This window comes from Carassius auratus, chromosome 44, assembly GCF_003368295.1.
Source record: "Carassius auratus strain Wakin chromosome 44, ASM336829v1, whole genome shotgun sequence".
Classification (NCBI taxonomy): domain Eukaryota; kingdom Metazoa; phylum Chordata; class Actinopteri; order Cypriniformes; family Cyprinidae; genus Carassius; species Carassius auratus.
The window spans coordinates 3133485-3152830 of NC_039286.1; the positions used below are offsets into that span (position 1 = coordinate 3133485).

The window sequence follows — 19346 nt, forward strand, 5'->3', positions numbered from 1 at the left end:
TTAATTTTGAATATTTGACTTTCGTGTTTTCTTTTTTAGGGACCAGAAAGTGTTGGGCCTCCAGTATGTGAAAAACCTGGTCTTACTGTGATATGTCTTAATCTAAGATTTAAATTTTACATTTAAACTTTTTAACACTCTTCTTTTTTTTTTACTCATGCAGGGACTCCCAGGGAAGCCTGGTACTCCAGGGGACGAGGGAAACATTGGACCAGAGGTCAGTATTCATTTTGAAGCACCACATGATGCACATAATACACATACTGTACAAAAGCATCTTTACACAGCTAAGCACAGAGTGTAAAGGCTGCTCAGAAGACGTACTGTAATGTTCCATAAAAGCCTGACTAAATTCTGCCTGTTCTGACTCACTTCAGCCCTCAGTATCAAAGTGAATGGTTATCATTGCTGTGTAAATGCATGTATGTCACCTCCGAGCAGCATTAAACAGTCTGTGTAAAGACACCTAAATGCCTTTTAGAAGTGCTTCTATTCCACGTTTTGCTGTGTATTTGGCATCATATTTAGTTTTTCATACTTAATGTAACTGGTCAAGGCAATGTCGAATGATTTTGTTAGCTCAATTAAAGTGTTCTTTATGGTATCCAATTTCCAGGGTCCCTCCTGGACCAAAAGGAGGAATTGGGCTCCCCGGGCCGCACAGGACCTCCAGGATTGCCAGTAAGACCACTTACATATTTAGCATTTTACTATTTCAAATGCATTCTTGCAATTTACAAGAAATGACTACTGCAATGGGCTTCATTCAATTTACATCAAATTTACATCAAAGTTGTGCCTATAACAGTATGCATAGTATAATGCATGTGTATATATACACAGGGTATGATTTTATAAAAAAAAAAAAAAAAAAAAAGTAAAAAAAAAAAAAAAAGAAGATAATAAATTTGGACCAATGTAGAAAATGCAGAAAATAATTGTTTTAACTAAATTAGACTTGACTATGCAGTTATTTGTACAAGTATTTGTTATTTACAGTTAGTTTACCCCATGAGATATTAAGATAACATTTTGGACACATTTCTGCATCTTTCTTGACAAATTTGTGTTTTTTTTTTTTTTTTCATTCCATCCCCCAAGTAAGTTATGTTGTACAAATATTACTAGATTACTTTAAATATTTTACTATTTACTAGATATACTGCATTATCGTGTAAGTCACCAAACGCTGAACGCTGTAACGATTGAGGCTTTTAAAAGGGGCTTTGTTTGAGTGTGTGTGTGTCTGAATCTAAATATACTGCTGTCATTCTGTTGTCCGTAGGGGCCACAAGGTGCTGGGAACCCTGAGGGAAGTGGGGAGACTGTGAGTGATCGTTAGATTTAATAATATCCATGTTTCACATGGACACTCAGAACCTGCACATCATCATTCAAGAAATGTTCAATACTATTAAAAAATGATTTGCCCCTAAGTTCTGGCAAGGGCCTAGATCTTGCAACACAAAGCGAATCATTATTCGACATATAGAACTTGGAAAATGTCAAAGTGCACGGTAACTGCTCTATAATTTGTAGGGCTGGATAGAAAATATTGAATTCTCGATTTTAACCATGATGAATGGACCTAATGCATTTGTGTGTCTCATTTTGTTAGCAGTGCCAGACAACATGTCCAGCTGGACCACAGGGACTGCCTGGTCTGCCAGGGATGAAGGTGAGTCCCCAAATCTAACTCCAGCTTTTAAAACAAGAGTTCAAATGTTTTTTAAAAACTCCAAAAATGTCAAAATATATTTGTAAAAATTTGCTTTAAATAAACAATAAATGATTAACAACAAATTTAAAATTAGCAATAATGTTTCTTAATAGGTTTAGTTTACTTCTTGTTGCAGAAGGAGTCAATGTGCTATACATTTTGCACTCTGAAGAATGTTTCTTTGGGTAAACACCAACTACTTCTGTAATGAATGAGTGTATTATTAAACTGAATCTCTGTGCCAGGGACATCGAGGTCTTCCAGGTGTGGATGGTTTGCCGGGTACCCAAGGTGTAAAGGTAAGACTGCTCTAAACTTAATAATGATAAAACCAAGAAGCAGTGATACACAAGCTTGCCTGAGATTTTAATCCACAAACATCATAGTCATTTTCTTCTTTTTTTTTTTTTTTTTTTTTTTTTTTAAAGGGAGAGCGAGGGGCCGCTGGAGAGCCAGGTCCTCCTGGACGTCCAGGAGATGATGTATGAAAACTTGTTCATTTGTTCATACTTACTTTATAGAGTGTGTGGCGTGTTTTCAGAATAAGCTGTGTATACATTTCAATTTAAAGTTTTCTATTGGCATGTTTAGCCCCTTTCACACTGCCATTCCGGCAGATACACAGGTAAAGTGTTCTGGTAATTGTTCCAGGGTTGCTAGATTTTGCACTTTCACTCTGCCAGTGATTACCTGTGATATGTGCGTGCTTTCACACACAACCCGTAAAGGTCCCGTAACGACACGTGACATCAGGGCGATCTCAGCGTCAGCGCGGAAAGTGAGGAACTAACTGATCTCTGCTTCATTATAGTTTGCACATATGTTTTTGTTGCGAACGTTGATCTTCCTTCAAAACAGCCGGTAAAGAGTTGTGCGATAACGTGCGTCATCACTACGACACGGTATTAGATCTGGCTTTTGTTCACACAGAGCTTGTCCAGTGTTGAACCCGGCAATGTTACTAGGTCCCCGACCCGGGTTCAATACCGGAATCAATCCCGGGACGTGTTAACTTTCACACAGAAGGCAATGTTCCAGCAATATGCCGGGTCCGACGTGCAGTGTGAAAGGGGCTTTTGTCTTTACATTAGATATAGCATTATACACAAAAAAAGTAATAAAAAGAAAAATAAATATATAATAACAAATTCCCATACAGGGTCAGCGAGGACCAATTGGATTCCCTGGAACTCATGGTGATAAAGGAGATCGGGTAAGACTTACAACATCTTCATCTGAAGCAGACTAGAAACAGTGAGATATCAGACAAATGCTTACAGAGCAATATCCTCCAGGCTAATCAATGCATGAAATAATAACTGCATTTGTTTAAAGCTCAGTGCATCCAATCAAATAACTTCTGCTGTGATTGTGCAGGACAAAAAAAACAAGGGAGGGTATAATATTATAAGAGCTAGCCTGTGTGTTTTAATGTCTGCAGGGTCCTCCTGGATTCAACGGGATCCCAGGACCTACTGGACCACCAGGATCACCAGTACGTGAGCTGTATTTCATTAATTAAAAAATAATAAATAATAATAATAATAGGATCAAAATATTCTGAACTAAAGTCTGGTTTCAAAGGATCGACAGAGAATCTAAGTCTTACTTCTTCTGATATTTATGGGAAAAGAACCAGTTTAGTGTTAGAAACCCGTCTATATTTAGTTTTGTGATTTATACAGTTTAATATAATAATATTTGTGTGTCTTAACAGGGTGTTGAAGGCATCAGAGGGCGACAGGGACATCCTGGGCCTAAAGGAGATGATGTGAGTTATTGTTGTCCATGTGATCTACCCTAATCAAAAACACTATGCAATAGAAAGCCATCAGTAAAATTGTTTAATGTACACTGATTCTTTCTGAAGTATTTTAATGTGTTGTTTAAGGGTGCGATTGGAGCCCCGGGAGAGATAGGAGCTACTGGAGCCAAGGGAGACACTGTGAGTGATCAGATTCATGCTCAAAATGACCTTTACATTCAGCGTCACTGTAATAATTATTATGAAATGTTAATGGAAGAGTTATCTGAAAGGTCAACTTTAATAATGATGATGATAAAGATTGTTTATTTGTAGGGTGAGCCAGGAAAGCATGGATCTGATGGAGCACCAGGAGCTCCGGGAGAGAAGGTGAAGTTATGATGACCATTTTTAGAATGCATGAAAGTCAGAATATGTGTGTGTACCTGGTACACTGTGGTAAATATACAGTTGTTATGATTCTGAATAATGCAAGTTTGATTAGTAAAATGCATATCGCAGATTCTGGGTTGTTGAATGATAAAAAAAAAATTAAGATGCATTTGTTGTTTTGCTGTCTGCTCGACAGGGAGAACCAGGTCTGCCTGGAGCCATCGGTGTCAGAGGAATTGTGGGAATTCCAGTGAGTTAATCAGCTTGTGCATATGTTTTATCATGTGCTTTTCCTGCTGCTGTTACTCTGAATGCAAATACAGTACACAAGCAAAGAGATTTTCACTCATTTGTAATCTGCAACTAACCTTGGCTAAACAATGCTGCATCTCAAATTCAGGGTTTAAAAGGACAACAGGGACTCGTGGGGCCTGCAGGCCAAAAGGTAAAACTTTGTTTCCATGAAAAATAATATATGCTGAAACTCACTGAAATTTTAAAACAGTGATACACGACATGCGATGGCTCTCTCTTTTACAGGGTGAAATTGGCGCTGTAGGAATGACTGGTCCGGTTGGGCTTCCTGGTAAAGATGTAGGTATTATGAAATAAGCATTTTGTGTGTCTCTTTCTGTATATATATATATTTAAGATACTGTTATACTTTGTTATATGTAAATTATATATACAGGGAGCACCTGGACCACCAGGAGAAGATGGAACTCCAGGAGCCAAAGGAGCCTCTGTAATAAAAGCATAATACAATTTATTTTTATTTTTTACCAATGTTCATTGTGTATGTGTGTGTGTGTGTGTGTATATATATATATATATATATATATATATATATATATATATATATATTATTTTTTTTTTTTTATTATTATTATTGGTTAAGATAGATTAGACTAAAAATTCATAGTAATTTCTTAAACATTGTATTGAAGTAATCAAAAAACTTCCTTCCTCAGGGTGAACCAGGAAAACAGGGTCCAGTCGGCCCGGTGGGCCCGCAGGGAATCCAGGTGTGTTGGACTTAATAGTCTTGACCCAGTTTGCATACTAAAGCTCTGCATCAAACATATGTACTCTGCTTGAGATGGAAAAGACGGTACACTGTGCAAGTAAAAAAAAAAAAAAGTGTATTGTTACTCCTCTTCCACAAATGAAGGACTAAAAGAGTCTTAAATCCGACCCGAAAGGCTAAATTCATAAAGTTATGGCATTAAATTTTGCATGCTCTCCAAAAATATTATATCTTCCACAGTACTTGTGTTTTGCTTTCTAGTACAGATAAACACCCTTAAAGCGTTAGTTCACCCAAAAATGAAAATGATGTCATTATAACTCACCCTCATGTTGTTCTAAGCCAGTAAGACTTCCATTTATCTTCGGAACACAGTTTAAGATATTTTAGATTTAGTCCGGGAGCTCTCAGTCCCTCCATTGAAGCTGTGTGTACGACTCGGCTCGGTGTTCATCTTCAGTTCTCTCTTCACAGCAGTTCAGTCAGTGTACTGTTTGAGTAAATAAATTACTCTGGGATATTGGTTTATTTGAACTCAGAGGGAGTGTCAGCCACATTAAAAAAGTTAACAGCTTAAGTCATTTGTGGATTAATGCGTATTAGAGATGCGAACCGTTTAAAACGATTCAGTTCGATTTGGTGAACTGGTTCAAAAAGATCCGGTTACATCGAATGATTCGTTCGCGAACCGGATATGACAAACTGTTTTGTTTAGAACTTTCTCACAACAGACACGGAAGAGAAGAAATTGCTGAATAAAGTCATAGTTTTTGCTATTTTTGGACCAAAATGTATTTTCGATGCTTCAAAATATTCTAACTGACCCTCTGATGTCACATGGACTACTTTGATGATGTTTTTCTTACCTTTCTAACCATGGACAGTATACCGTACACACAGCTTCAATGGAGGGACTGAGAGCTCTCGGACTAAATCTAAAATATCTTAAACTGTGTTCCGAAGATAAAAGGAGGCCTTATTGGTTTGAAACGACATGAGGCTGAGTCATTAATCACATAATTTTCATTTTTCTGTGAACCAACCCTTTAAGTTAAGATACATAGTGAATATAAAGTGAGTTCATGCTTAAAATGGGGGGATGAAAACTTTTCACTTTTAATTAAGTTGTATTACTTTTTTCTTCTTTCTTTTTTTTGAGCCTATTGGCAGATATCAGTTCTTTTTTTAAAATCATAAACGCTTCATTTTGATAATTTTTTCAGAAAACAAGAGTTTTTTTAATTATTATTATTATTATTATTATTATTATTAAAAAGTAATGGAAATTTTTGGAAATTGATTTAAAAAAACTGTATTATACTGTTTTAAAACTGTAAATTATTCCTTCTATTTTCTTTTCTTGGTCTAAAAACTTTTTCTACATTTTCTTTCATAAAACCTACAGAAATGCTGCCATATAAAGTAGTCACTGTTGGACTTTATGGTCAATATTTGCTAAAAAAGCATGTAGTAATTCAGTCATGCAGTCATCATGCACTGTTTGCAGACTTTTTTATATATAAAATAATACGTGATGCACTAATACTAATTTAGAACAGATACATTATAATGTGCAACTTTGGGACACAACATGTTTATATAATATTGCATCTAACTCATTCAATTAAACCACTTTCTCAATTTAGCGTAATTACAGTGCATGCATGAGTATTCATAATCTTAACTATTTCCTCAGGGCGATAAAGGTGACCTAGGACTCATGGGCCCTCGTGGAATCAAGGGTCACACAGGTCATAAAGGAGACCAGGTGTGCTCATTGTTCATTGTAATAATCATAACACAGACACGTATTATTGCTCGCTGTTTATGATTAAGGTTTTTTTTTTTTTTTTTTTTTTTTTTTTAAGGGCCCAATGGGTCCTGTTGGTCCCAAAGGAAGTGAGGTAAATATGGAAGTACTCAGTGAACGTTTAGATGGCTGTTGCTCCCTGCACTTGTATGAGTACCATGTAATTTTATAATTCCTCTCATCGCTCTGCAGGGTGATCCAGGTGTTGTAGGAGAACCAGGCGTGAAGGGAGATCAGGTTCGTCATGTTTATAGCTGCATACCATTGCACCCTTTAATTATGATACACCAGTAAAATACAGTAATCTGATGGCTTTTAATAATGGTTTACAGGGGCCTCCGGGTATTCCTGGAATCAAGGGCGAGGTAAGCCTTCATAAGCACTCATATATTATTGTTTTAGGTTGTAGAAGACTAAAAAAGTTGTTTTCAAATCTATTGGTATAGAAAATGAATCAATAATACATTATAAATAAAGTACATTTCACTCATGAAGTATTTTTCAATTTTTTCCCCAAATATAAATGCATGTCTAGTCTATTAATTAGATAATCTATCAGTAATCGTTTAATTCTTTTCATGTTAATTACTTAATAAATAATAATAATAATAAAAATATATATATTTATATTATTATTATTATATTGACAATACATTTTCTAAAAATAACTATATCATTAAAAAACTATATATATATGTGTATATGTATGTGTATATAGATAGATAGATAGATAGATAGATAGATAGATAGATAGATATGTATATATATATATTTAGACATTTTGTAATTTGAACATACAGAATAATATATATACATAAAATATACAGAATCAAAATTTCAAATCTGAACTCCACTTTAAACTCACATTCTTTATGTAAACTTAATAAATGCAGATCTAGTTTTTGTTGTTGTTTCTTCTTCCTCCTTGTGTCATCTTAGAGTGGAGAGAAAGGCCAGAGAGGAGCTACAGGAGCTGATGGTCGTCCGGGACAGCCAGGCCATGAGGGTCTGACCGGACCGCAGGGAGCCAGAGGTCTGGAGGGGGAACGAGGACTATCAGGACCCCCTGGTCCCAGAGGTCTACCTGTGAGTACATTGCTTCGTTCAGTTTTGAGATGACAGTACGTTCCATTATTAGAAATATTTGCTCTGCAGTTGTTGCTGATGTTGTCCTCAATTTACTTTTAATAGGGACCTAAGATGAATGACGAGAAGATCCGTGAGATTTGTTCAGCTCTTGTAGAAGGCATGACATATTTATTAATCACTTTAAAACACAAACATTGACTTTATTTTATATATATATATATATATATATATATATATATATATATATATATATATATATATATATATATATGGTAAATGTAACTAACGTATAATGTTGTATTGTACCAAACAGAGCATTTAGATGCCTACAAAAAGGAAGTAGCCAATAAGCCTCTTGGCATTGGAGCCCCTGGAACTCCAGGACTCATGGGACCACCTGGACCACCAGGACCAGCAGGTCCTGCTGGAGAAGCAGGACCCAGAGGTCTCATGGGGCACAAGGGGCATCAAGGATACTACGGTCTTCCTGGAAAACCTGGAGCCAAAGGTACGTTGGTTTGATTCTCACTTCCTCTGATTTTTCCAAAACATGTTTCCAATTAGTGTCAGCTGAATTACAGCTGAGCTCTCGAGGATGCAGTGAGAACAGTTAATGTCTTTGTTTGTTTTTTATTGCCTATGAATTCTTAACATTAAATGAGCTGCATCATGCTTTTTATGCTTTCAGAGACATGGAATTTATTCCATATCCTGTTTTCCAAACAGAATTAATTATTTTATTTTTACCTGCAGCTTTAGCTATTGCATAGCATCTCATTTTTTGTGACATTAGTATTAAGATTCAGTGAAATAATTTTATTTGTGTTACCATGGATAATCTATGATTTTTTGAGGACTATGATATTTATGTGCTTTTTTTTTTTTTTTTTTTTACTATCCTAAAATAAACTAGTAAACTAAAATAAACTTTTTTTTTTCTGATTAGTCAGTTAATCCTTGAGTTAACTTACCATTCAGTAATAATGGTAAATATTGTTGTTAGTCTTTCAAAATTTTAATGGGAAAAAATAAATAAATAAATAAATTCCAAAAAAAGTGAAAAAAAAAAAGTTTGTGTGTATATGGGTATATATATAATAAACTTTAACTGAAATGAAATATACAAACACTAAAACTTATTTAATTTCAGCTAAAGCAGCATTTCTCATTTTCATGTACTTGATGTATTAAAACATATTAAAATTAAAACTGAAATTAAGAAATAAAAACAACATATATATTTAAAAATAATAATTAATAATAGTTAATAAAAATTAGAAAAACACACCAAAAAATGGCCACAACTTTAACTAAATCTTTTAACTAAAATGTAAATGATAACATATGATATATATATATATATATATATATATATATATATATATATATATATATATATATATATAAATCTAAATATGAATTAAAAAATATAAAAGTAGCAATTTTACAAGGATACTAATGAATATAATATGTAATTATTTATTTTTTTACAGTGATTCCTTAACACTTACTAGTCATTCAGGCAACTTACCAACTAGTAGATTTTAAAAAGAAGGGAAGTTTGAGTGGGTGAACACATTTGTAAATATCCTCTTAAACAATCCACATCAAGCTGATGGTGTATGCTGTGCTTCCTTAAACATAATGTGCACAGCTGAATACCCCTGCAAGAATCAGCCGTTTTTATGATATTTCATTAGTGGATTTGGCCTCAGGCAGAATTTACAGGCTAAAACTGCGAGCACACCTTGATTTCCATCATTTGCTGGTCGTTGAAGGGTAGCAGCCTCCAGAATGTTTAGCATTGCACTTCTTTTGTCCTCACAAGCCGAGGTTGTTGTACAGTCGGCGCTAAATACCAGCGAGCCGAGGAGAGATGCTATGCTTGCTAATGAGACCGAGATTGAGAAGCAATAACAGGATCATTAGAAAAGCCCTTGACAACATCTCAATCTCCCTCAGTTATTTCTGCCAAAGCTCTGAGGATGTGAACATGTTTATTGAAGTTTACAAATGTAGAAAACATTGTAGCATTCAAGACTCGTGTCTCGTGCCTTGCAGGGTTTTTGATTGTATAAATGTCAGCAGTCTCACAAAGCTTTCCCAGGTCCCTTATAAGAGCTATAAATATAAGAATTTAACCATCAATCCCCGCTAACTACAGGCCAAAGACGGAGGCCTGAATGTGTTCAGTACAACAATTGTGCTAGTGTTTTTTTTTTTTTTTTACCATGAAACCATTGTACATTTTTTATTGCCAAACAAACACTTCCTCCTTTCTAATTAAATATGAATTTAGATACTCCAGATCCACATAAGAGCTGTGAATTTTTATCTATATATATAGTAATAATATTTCATAATGTATAAATGCAGCCTTGGTAGACATAAAATACTTATTTTAAACACATTTTAAAAAAAGGAACCTTTCTGACCCTAAAAGTTTGAATGTTAGTGTACTATAGTGTAATACTATGGTTGGTGTGTGTATGCGCACACACACACACACACACACACAGACACAGGTCAGTGCCATTACTTTTAGTTTTTAATACATTATGAATAATTTTTATGTGACTTTATTCTATTTTATTATTATTATTATTTTGTGTGTGTGTGTGAGAAACTTGTGCTATACGGTATTTATAAATTTGCTGGGCCATACTGTAAGATTGTGTTTTGCCTATGGAGAGTCACAATGTGATAACTTCCTTGTCTAATGATACTGTATTTGTGTAGGTGATGCAGGACTAAAAGGTGACAAGGGAGATAATGGAATTGGAATTCCAGGAATTCCCGGAGAACCCGGACCTCAAGGTACGAAACACTTTCCGCTAATCATAGTAATCACTTAAGTTCTTAGCGAAGACCCAATGAAACATTTTCAAAACTCTTCCTTAAAAAAAAAATCTGATTTCATAAAACAGGAGCAGCTGGCAAGCCTGGCATCGGTAAGGACGGTCAGGATGGGGTCAGAGGAGAGGCCGGTGTGCCTGGGACCCCGGGAACCCCTGGAGCCAGAGGACCTCCGGGCGCCCCTGGTCTTTGTGATCCTTCACACTGCTTTAGGCCTCAGCCTCTTTACATGGTTGGCGGGAAGAAGTCTATCAACTTCAAGGGTCCATGAACAGAAAGAAAGAAACCTTCTAGAAATCTTCATCACAGAAATCATCAGCCAGTTCATTTCTGAAACTTCGAATGGTGAGCAGACGGTGAGAGAAACAAAGGTGACAGATGTATAGAGACATACGGATGCAGCTCCTGATGGTGGATCCAATTCACATTCTTTTGTTGTACCTTGTACATAAACTAGAAGTAAATGTGTTTGTTCTTTCAGATGGTTTACAGTAAATCGCAGATTAATAAATTAATTGGAAATTGATGTTTCAGTTCCTGGGCCACAAACTGGTATAATCGAAAATTTCCAGACCACTACATGCCATAGAATAAAAATTCTGCAAGTGTTTATTTTTTTTATTTTTTTTTACATATATATTTTTTTCATCAAATGTGATTGTAAAGACCAATTTTAGACATGGTGCCAGACATTAAGCTATGCCAACAGAACGATCCTACAACAGTATGAAATAAAAGCTTTTCACCACCATGCTACAGTTTATCTTGAAAAGCTTTAATAAGAGGTCCCTGTCAAACATAAAACCACATAATATTATACAATTAGTCACAGAAAATGTGCTTTGTTGACGTTTCAGGAGGCCTGATAATGTGTTAGATTGGATAATAACTGATTACATGTAATCTGGATTACAAAATCAGATTCCAGAAAATAAGCACTTCAATATAGTCAGATTACAGTTAATTTTTTGTAGATTACATAACATATTCGTTCAATAGCAGTAAATACATTGTTCATTATGTATTCATTCACCCTAATTCTTCTTCAGTTTTCTTAAATTTTCTTTTCTCCAAAAAAAGAAAAAAAAAAAAAAATCCATACATATGTCTTTGGAAGGCCTTTGTTTTTCAGATATATTAAAATGCATTTACAGTATAATCCACACATGCATACCAAACAGAATCGATTCCCGAACTCTTTTGTCCGCTGAACTCGCAAAAATGCAAGTTATTTCAATAATTGAAATGACACATTTACAATTAAGTCAATTTATAGTCACAACCACATGCAGGTAAACAAAGTACTTTTTTTTTACTGTTCAGGTGTTTTATTTAGATTGTTTTTATCTTAAAATTAGTAGTTAACTTAGTTGGTTGTCCACTACATATTTTAGGGTAATTTTCAAGATAATTATAAATACAGATCGATGAAAAGGAACTATTCCAGAATGATGATTTTATTGGCACATAATCATGTAAGGTTCAGTACACCTTAAAATCCACATACAGCATCTATAACATATTGTCATCTACAACAGAAACCAATTTCCCCTCATGTAGGGTTTAAAAACAAGTGACTGCATTGTTTGTTTTCCACAGAATAGTTCAACAGACAAATATGCACAATTGGTGAAAAAGTGTTTTTAGCACAAATTTTTATTAAGTCAATTGTAAGTGCATTACTACAAAAAAAAAAAAAAAATGAAGGTTTTAAAAATCTTAGTCGTATTGTATTTTACAATTAAGAAGAGTTACAGAAATGAAAATTGCCTTTTTTTAAATGAAACCTTTTCAGACTAAAAATCTACATGGACATATGGAAGTTATCGTACCAAATAATCATTTTATATTAGTTAATACAATTGATGATTCATTATAGACTGTTTCAGGAATAAAACATGCAAACTTGTAAATTCATTACTGAAGAACACTGTATATGGTATAAACTTAATAACAGATTTTTTTCCTCACAATAACAACCCCATCTTAGAAAATGGACCTGATCCAGACTTTAACACACACACTCGCCCCCCACACACACATATACATCAACCTAAATAAGATTAACCGTAGCACCAGAGAATCAGTATAAACAAGTCAAATATATCATGCATAAATTATACTTTTTTACATCACCTGCACCTGCAGTTCATTAGAATAATTTAATGCAAACTGCTCTGGAAAAACAAATACAGTCATTAGCGGCCTGAAGAAGCCAAACTAACAGGAGGATACAAAGTCAAAAAGTAACCATATCTGAATAAAGTGGAGGAAAACATGATTTCTGTGGTTTGAATCAAAAAAGCATAATTTACATAGATTTGCATCAGAAATAAGCTAAGCTTTTTAAAATGATACATCAAAACGTCATCTCTTGAATGTGATTTTTGAAGGCAGGGCAAAGATGGACAAACAATAATAATAATACAAAAGCAAGATTATATTACTGATTACTAAGCTTTATCATGGTCATTGCCTTTCATTGCCTATCATAGCCTTTACAGTATCACATCTGGTTTTGCATTAGAATATGATTAATCCACACATTCTTATGCACTAATGATGCTGTAAGATGTGCACAGACCACTCCATCTTACACAGAGACACTTATCTGTCGGGTAAGTATAGGGATAAAATAAGATAAAATAAAATAAAATGTCTGTATAAAATAAGAAAAAGCTTTTGCAAAAAAAAAAAAAAAAAAAAAACCTGATGATCAGAGGGTAAAAGCTCTACAAGGGAAGAGGTCAGTTATTTCATTCAAAAAATAATACTTATGATACTGAAAATTCCTTTCAAGGATAACATGATTTTAAGGGAAAACAGAACAGTTCTTTAAAGAAAAAAACAAGTAGCATTTGGGCAATAAGACTAAAAATTCAATCTTGTTTCTTTTGGATATTACAATTTCAGGTAAGCGAACTCAAAACCAACGAAATGCTCAAAAGCCTTCTAACAGCAATCTATCCTTGACTACAATGCCCGTCAGTTGAAGATGAATTGCGTCCTTGTTTGTGGACTGAAGAGAGTTTAGTTCGTTCTGAAGCAGTCTCTTCTCTTTCAATGACTTTAATTGGCTTGCATGGGAGCAATCTACAGGATCGATCCATCTGAACGCTTTAGTGCCACAAATGATAGTACTGCTTTAATTAGGACTTTGTGTTCTGGAACTTCCATAATAACAAATGCAATGGTGTTTTAAAGCAAAGTGCTACACAAACCTATTACAAATACATTATAAGAGGCATCAGTCATGTGTAATTATGCAGTGACAGCATTTCTGGTAAGTGGTTTTTATGACAAACAAGCTGTGTTCATCTATCAAACAGGCATTGCAGTGAGCAGCTGCCTTTCAGTCATCACAAACAAAAGTTTAATGATCCAAAATGAAAAAACTGCACATTACTTATCTGATGCAATGGCTACAAAAGAGATATATCTTACAAAACGTAGACTAAAAAGAGCAGAAATACATTTCTCCATCACCTCCAGGACCTCGAATGGGTTTTTCTATGAAGAGTGGAAAAGAGTCCCGCTGTGTGTTTTCCCAGAGCAACGGAGCGCTTCATCAATAAATCTCAAGTAGAGAATTCCCCAGACTTCATAAGCACATCCTGACCTGCTACAGACATCACTAACAATAGATCGATGTCCGCAGTAAACACAACCTCGACTGTGTTACTATGAGATCTGGGAAGTCTGGGAAGTAAATGTCTTTCTTTCACATCCTGTTACACGGAAAGCTTTGAATGTCTTGACTTGAAGTAAATGACCTAGAGCTTAAACTCACTAAAAAACCCACCGACCCCTACTCTAATTAAAAAAAATAAATAAAAATCATAACCAACTCTGACCGGCAGGACGCTAGTGGGCTTTTCACACTTAAAACTGTTAACCAAGGGCCATTTTTAACCCTGGGATAATACGATTCACACCATACTGAGTTAGCAATCAATCCTGGGTAATCGGATGGTAGAGGTTTTTACAATCTACATTAGCAAAACATGGGTTAACATTCTTATTTACATTTTTATGAGGTGAAATACATTGATTGGGCATTGAAACACAGTATTCAACATGTTTTGTTAATTATTTTCTGCCTCATTTTAAGCATGTTTAACTTTCTCTCAGACACTCAAACTAAATGTTTATACTTCTCTTATTTAATGACACAAAAAAGTAAACCTGTACATAATAGCCGTGTGATCCTAATAGTCTAGCATTGTTTCAATGTTTTATTCCTTCAGCACCTCAATTCGGAGTCAATCCTGCTCGACCTAGACTTCATAACCCATGTTTAAAGTGCTAATGCTACATGCTAACACCTGTTCATAACCTGAAGTGTGAAACATTGCTTAACCCAGGATTAAAAGTGGCCTTAACTCAGGGTTAAAGAACACATTAACTGTAATGGAAAGCCTGTGACAAACACACATATAAACACACACATTCACTCACCCCTCAGACTCAGTAGTTCTCCTGATGTTAAAGAACATGATCTTGGCTTGAATTTCCAAGTTTATAAATAGGTGGTTAGCCCAGGACAGTGAGGGGTGTATTAATTCCCCTTGACGTTTTTGGTATGAGGTCTTGATGCCAGACTGGCATAGTAAGCACATTGTGAGGGGTCACACTGCCCTGTCGGTCCAGGAGGTCCGGGCTGACCGTGAGGACCAGGATTACCAGGCTCTCCCTGAGCGCCTGCGGCTCCAGGAAGGCCGTCTTTTCCATATCCCGGCATACCTGCAGGACCTGTGGTGCAAATACTGTCTCAGCTGCTGTTCATCATTCAAACATTGACAAAAAAATGAATAGTAAAGAGTAGAATGGTCCTATAAATAAGTCTTCATTTTAAACATATATTTTAACGTGTGTGTGTGTGTGTGTGTGTGTGTGTGTGTGTATATATATATATATATATATATATATATATATATATATAATTTTTTATTATTATTATTTTGATACATTAATTTAATTGAATTGTTAAAATAAAAATATTGCAATGGAACAATATTTTTTTTATTATTTAAATAAATAGAAAGAAAAAAAATGACAGAATGAAAATGGTCAAAAATGAAAAAAATGTCAGTTTAAGACATAAATGTAAAGTTTAAGTGCATAAATGCTACCATGATATATCATTATTTTATCATTTAAAATAATTAAAAAGAACAAAACAGAATTATATATTATATTACATAAATAGAAGACCTCTTAGAACTTTTTTTTTTCCTTTTTTTTTTTTAAAGCACAGTTCTTTCCCAAACCCTTATTACTGTAATGCAAATATATATATATATATATAAATAAAATAAAAATAAAAAAGTATTGCTGTTTTTAAATCATTAGCATTAAAAGTGGATACTGATGTCAGGATGTTAGCATCTTTAATGTCCTAAAATAGGCTTACTTTCCAAAATGAATAATAGCCTATATATATATATATATTTTTTTTTTTTTTTAGTTTTTTTTTAGTTTTTTTTTTTTTTTTTATTGGGCTTGGGACTTTTTCTTGACAGTTTTCATGAATTTCATCCAAATGCATGAGTCAATGTAAACTTCAGTACTGATGACCAAGTGGTCTTACCCATGGGACCAATTGGACCAGGCTCTCCTCTCTGTCCAACACCGTCCTCTCCCTTTTCACCTCTTGCACCTCGTTCACCTAACGAGGGGGGGGGGGGGGGGGTGTTGTAGAAGGTTAAACATCAAACACTGAGTAAAGTATCAATCAAAGATTAGCTTTGCGGTACCTTTAGGACCAACTGGACCTCTGGATCCTTCTGCTCCATTTTGTCCAGGTATTCCAGGCTCTCCAGGTGGACCCTGTCGGCCAGGAGGTCCATCTTTACCTGATGGACCAGGTGGACCGGGGCGGCCAGCTGAGCTCTTGATATGCGCAGGCTGCATTTGAGCCATGAGGTAAGCTAACTTAGCTGTGAAAATAAACGGAAAGTTTAATAAATGTCAAAAGTCACAGCAAAATAAGTCCAATACATGTTTGCCAAATGAATCTCACCATCCAACTGTTTGGCGAGTTCCTCTTGAATAAGCCTCCGCATTTGTTCCAGTGATGGCGTCTCACCCTTAAAACACATCAAAATGATGTCATGGTCTTTATTATATCATCAGTGTCACATACTTTCCATTAAAAATACTAAACGTGGACTCACTCGGAGACCTGGAAGGCCTGGGTGTCCTGGAGAACCAGGCGGCCCAGCGGGACCCACTTCCCCTGGGGGTCCCGACATGCCCATCATTCCTGTGTGACCCTTCCTGCCAGGAAGCCCAGGGTTACCTGGAATGCCCGGATCTCCCACAGGTCCTTTGTCTCCTTTTATTCCATTATCACCCTAAAGAAACGAGCAACTCAGTAAATTTTGCATGGAATCAAGAGGTACATATGTGAACAGATTGATGGATGGATACCTTTTCTCCCTTTTGTCCTCTGTCTCCTGGTTTTCCTGACATGCCCTATGAAAAAAAAAAAACAACAACAAAAAAACATGGTTATCTGAACAATTATGAAAACCGGTTCATATAGTAATAATGAATCATCACTCACTTGTTTGCCTTCTGGGCCAATCGGACCAGGTGGACCCTGAGGGGAAAACACAAGCGTTATATAGATCTTCATGTACACGTACTGACTGTTTTCAGCTCTTATAGATTAGAAGGCTTGTTTGTGCAAGGATAACAGCTTTACTTTGCTAATAAAACTGAGACTGTCATCTATCCCAAAGCAACATCTTCACTCACCGAAGGCCCTTTTGGACCTGAGAAGCCGGGTAATCCTGGACTCCCTGCTTCACCTTTGTGTCCTGGCTGACCCTGGAACATGGTAAAAGTGATCATTCACATTAATGAACTATAATGCTCTACATTTTTCATTATCATACATATTTTTACATGATTATTATTGTTATTATGATTTCTTTATTAGACATGTTTACTTAATTTTTTATTCAAACTTTCCTTCTGCACCCCCTGGAGATCCCTGGACCCATGCTTCAATATACACACAGGCAAGAGGTGCATGCATGGATGTAAATCTAGATCTCAGTTCATCAAAACACATGGCTGCCCATATTGAAGCGCTACTTACAGGATTTCCCTGAGATCCAGGCTTGCCTGCTGGTCCTGGTTCTCCATGCTGACCCTAAAATTACAAAAACACAGTGACACAACTCAATAATCACACGGGTGCTGTTTTGAACTGGTTCATCAAAAGCCTCCTCACGGTTTCTCCTCGTGGTCCTCTCATGCCCTCTGGCCCCGGTGGTCCGGTTTTACCCTGGGTGAAACAAGTACACCAATTAAAACCCAACACCATCTGCTCACAGCGGTCAGGTTTACCGTGACCTCTGCACAACACAGAATGTGTTTACTCACGTCTTTCCCTGATGGACCCTCACGTCCAGGAACACCCTGTTTTCCATCTTCACCCTAATATGACATGACAGCATTTATTAAACAGAACCCATGAGGTGTCTGGATGATTTATGGAGCATATATTAGTGCTTTAGTTCCCCATCTCTGAATACTGGATGTATGGCCATAAATTTTAATTGGCATTGATTAACCTTTGACCCTGGTGGTCCTGGTTCCCCGCTGTGACCTTTGAAACCCTGGAAAAGACAAAAATAAAGATGTGAACATTTCAGCCTATAGGTGCAGAAATTAGAAAACAAGATAACGCTTTAGTTTAGGGAAAACATATTGCTTATTAAGAGTTCTCCCCTCAATAAGAACATTGTCATACAAAATAAGGCATTAACATGTGCTTTATAAGTACTAATAAACAGCCAATATAGCTATCAGAAACTAGTTAATAGTGTTCCCTAATCTAAATTGTCAAAGATAATCATACCATGATTAATTTTAGGTAAAACAGTCCTGTCCAGTGTTGGGGAAAGTTACTTTTGAAAGTAATGCATTACAATATTGCGTCACTCCCTTAAAAAGTAACTAATTACGTTACTTAGTCACTTTTAATGGAAAGTAATGAGTTATGTTACTTTTGCATTACTTTAAAGTTACTTTTTAATTATGAGCAGGGCTTGAGGTTCTAGTTACAGCAAATGTAAAAGCTCTTTCACACCAAAAAGTGAAATGAATAAACTTCAAGCTGAAGAAAAAGTCACGTTTGTAAAGACACAGCAGAAGAAGGTTCAACACTCTTCATTCATACAAAAATTAATAAATTTATTTATTTTTGCAAGTGGGATGAATTAATTAATACACACACACACACACACATTCATATTTAGTGTAGAACTACAACATGTTCACACAGCACACACAACGCCTCTGTACTTCCGTTTTCTCCCATTATAGGGAAAGGAGACTTGTCAGTCAATAAATGGGAAAACGAAGTAACTGGTAACTAAGTGGTAACTTACTTTTTGAAAAATAACTCAGATATTTTCTTGTAAATTAAAAAGTAATGCATTACTTTACAAATTACTTGAAAAAAGTAATCTGATTACATAACTCGCGTTACTTGTAATGCGGTACCCCCAACACTGGTCCTGACAGTCTAGTGTTATTTTTATTTATTTTTTTGAATCATCACTCACAGGCATTCCTCTGAGCCCGTCTCTTCCTGGTGGTCCTGGCTCTCCCTGTTTACCCTGAAAAAGAAAAGAAAACAATCAGGTTTTTTGTTGTGTCTGTATTTACAGAACTAAGTATTGTTTGGATG

At 35.5% G+C, this 19346-nt stretch overlaps 3 protein-coding genes and 2 long non-coding RNA genes across 5 annotated transcripts in view; 4 read left to right on the forward strand and 1 right to left on the reverse strand.

Annotated features, from left to right (window-relative positions):
* Positions 1–1627: 1627 nt before the first annotated feature.
* Positions 1628–4116, forward strand: LOC113061925 (collagen alpha-1(I) chain-like). The gene is made up of 9 exons (XM_026231438.1): positions 1628–1678; positions 1966–2019; positions 2149–2202; positions 2880–2933; positions 3162–3215; positions 3438–3491; positions 3612–3665; positions 3801–3854; positions 4054–4116. The coding sequence occupies exons 1-9, from the start codon at positions 1673–1675 to the stop codon at positions 4114–4116; spliced, it is 447 nt and encodes a 148-aa protein (XP_026087223.1). The 5' UTR covers positions 1628–1672.
* A 141-nt stretch (positions 4117–4257) lies between these two features.
* LOC113061971 (uncharacterized) lies at positions 4258–6637 on the forward strand. The gene is made up of 5 exons (XR_003278475.1): positions 4258–4302; positions 4398–4451; positions 4549–4602; positions 4829–4882; positions 6581–6637. It is a non-coding gene; the product is annotated as an uncharacterized LOC113061971 (long non-coding RNA).
* Positions 6638–6758: 121 nt separating this feature from the next.
* Positions 6759–7772, forward strand: LOC113061972 (uncharacterized). Its single transcript, XR_003278476.1, has 3 exons — positions 6759–6931; positions 7027–7059; positions 7634–7772. It is a non-coding gene; the product is annotated as an uncharacterized LOC113061972 (long non-coding RNA).
* Positions 7773–8122: 350 nt separating this feature from the next.
* On the forward strand, positions 8123–11347 carry LOC113061973 (collagen alpha-1(XII) chain-like). Its single transcript, XM_026231475.1, has 3 exons — positions 8123–8291; positions 10523–10600; positions 10711–11347. Exons 1-3 carry the CDS (start codon positions 8171–8173, stop codon positions 10908–10910), a joined length of 399 nt encoding a protein of 132 aa, XP_026087260.1. The 5' UTR covers positions 8123–8170; the 3' UTR covers positions 10911–11347.
* A 3794-nt stretch (positions 11348–15141) lies between these two features.
* The window catches only part of LOC113062142 (collagen alpha-1(XXII) chain-like), a 53708-nt gene continuing 49503 nt past the window's right edge, over positions 15142–19346 (reverse strand). Inside the window, exons 53-65 of the mRNA XM_026231763.1 lie at positions 19222–19275; positions 18226–18270; positions 18035–18088; positions 17883–17936; positions 17748–17801; positions 17402–17473; positions 17208–17243; positions 17072–17116; positions 16816–16995; positions 16662–16728; positions 16396–16578; positions 16230–16307; positions 15142–15391 (exon numbers count right to left, since the gene is read on the reverse strand). Coding sequence (XP_026087548.1) covers positions 15198–15391; positions 16230–16307; positions 16396–16578; positions 16662–16728; positions 16816–16995; positions 17072–17116; positions 17208–17243; positions 17402–17473; positions 17748–17801; positions 17883–17936; positions 18035–18088; positions 18226–18270; positions 19222–19275 — 1116 coding nt within the window. The 3' untranslated portion in view covers positions 15142–15197. The remainder of the gene's footprint in view (positions 15392–16229; positions 16308–16395; positions 16579–16661; positions 16729–16815; positions 16996–17071; positions 17117–17207; positions 17244–17401; positions 17474–17747; positions 17802–17882; positions 17937–18034; positions 18089–18225; positions 18271–19221; positions 19276–19346) is intronic.

Excerpts from the sequence above, each read along its gene's own strand:
- LOC113061925 (XM_026231438.1), top strand. Across the intron at positions 2,934-3,161 it reads ATGGTGATAAAGGAGATCGG|GGTCCTCCTGGATTCAACGG; the intron begins GTAAGACTTACA and ends TAATGTCTGCAG. Across the intron at positions 3,666-3,800 it reads CTGGAGCCAAGGGAGACACT|GGTGAGCCAGGAAAGCATGG; the intron begins GTGAGTGATCAG and ends GTTTATTTGTAG.
- LOC113061973 (XM_026231475.1), top strand. The coding sequence starts at position 8,171 with ATGGGACCACCTGGACCACCAGGACCAGCAGGTCCTGCTGGAGAAGCA. Across the intron at positions 8,292-10,522 it reads TGGAAAACCTGGAGCCAAAG|GTGATGCAGGACTAAAAGGT; the intron begins GTACGTTGGTTT and ends GTATTTGTGTAG. Across the intron at positions 10,601-10,710 it reads CGGAGAACCCGGACCTCAAG|GAGCAGCTGGCAAGCCTGGC; the intron begins GTACGAAACACT and ends TTCATAAAACAG.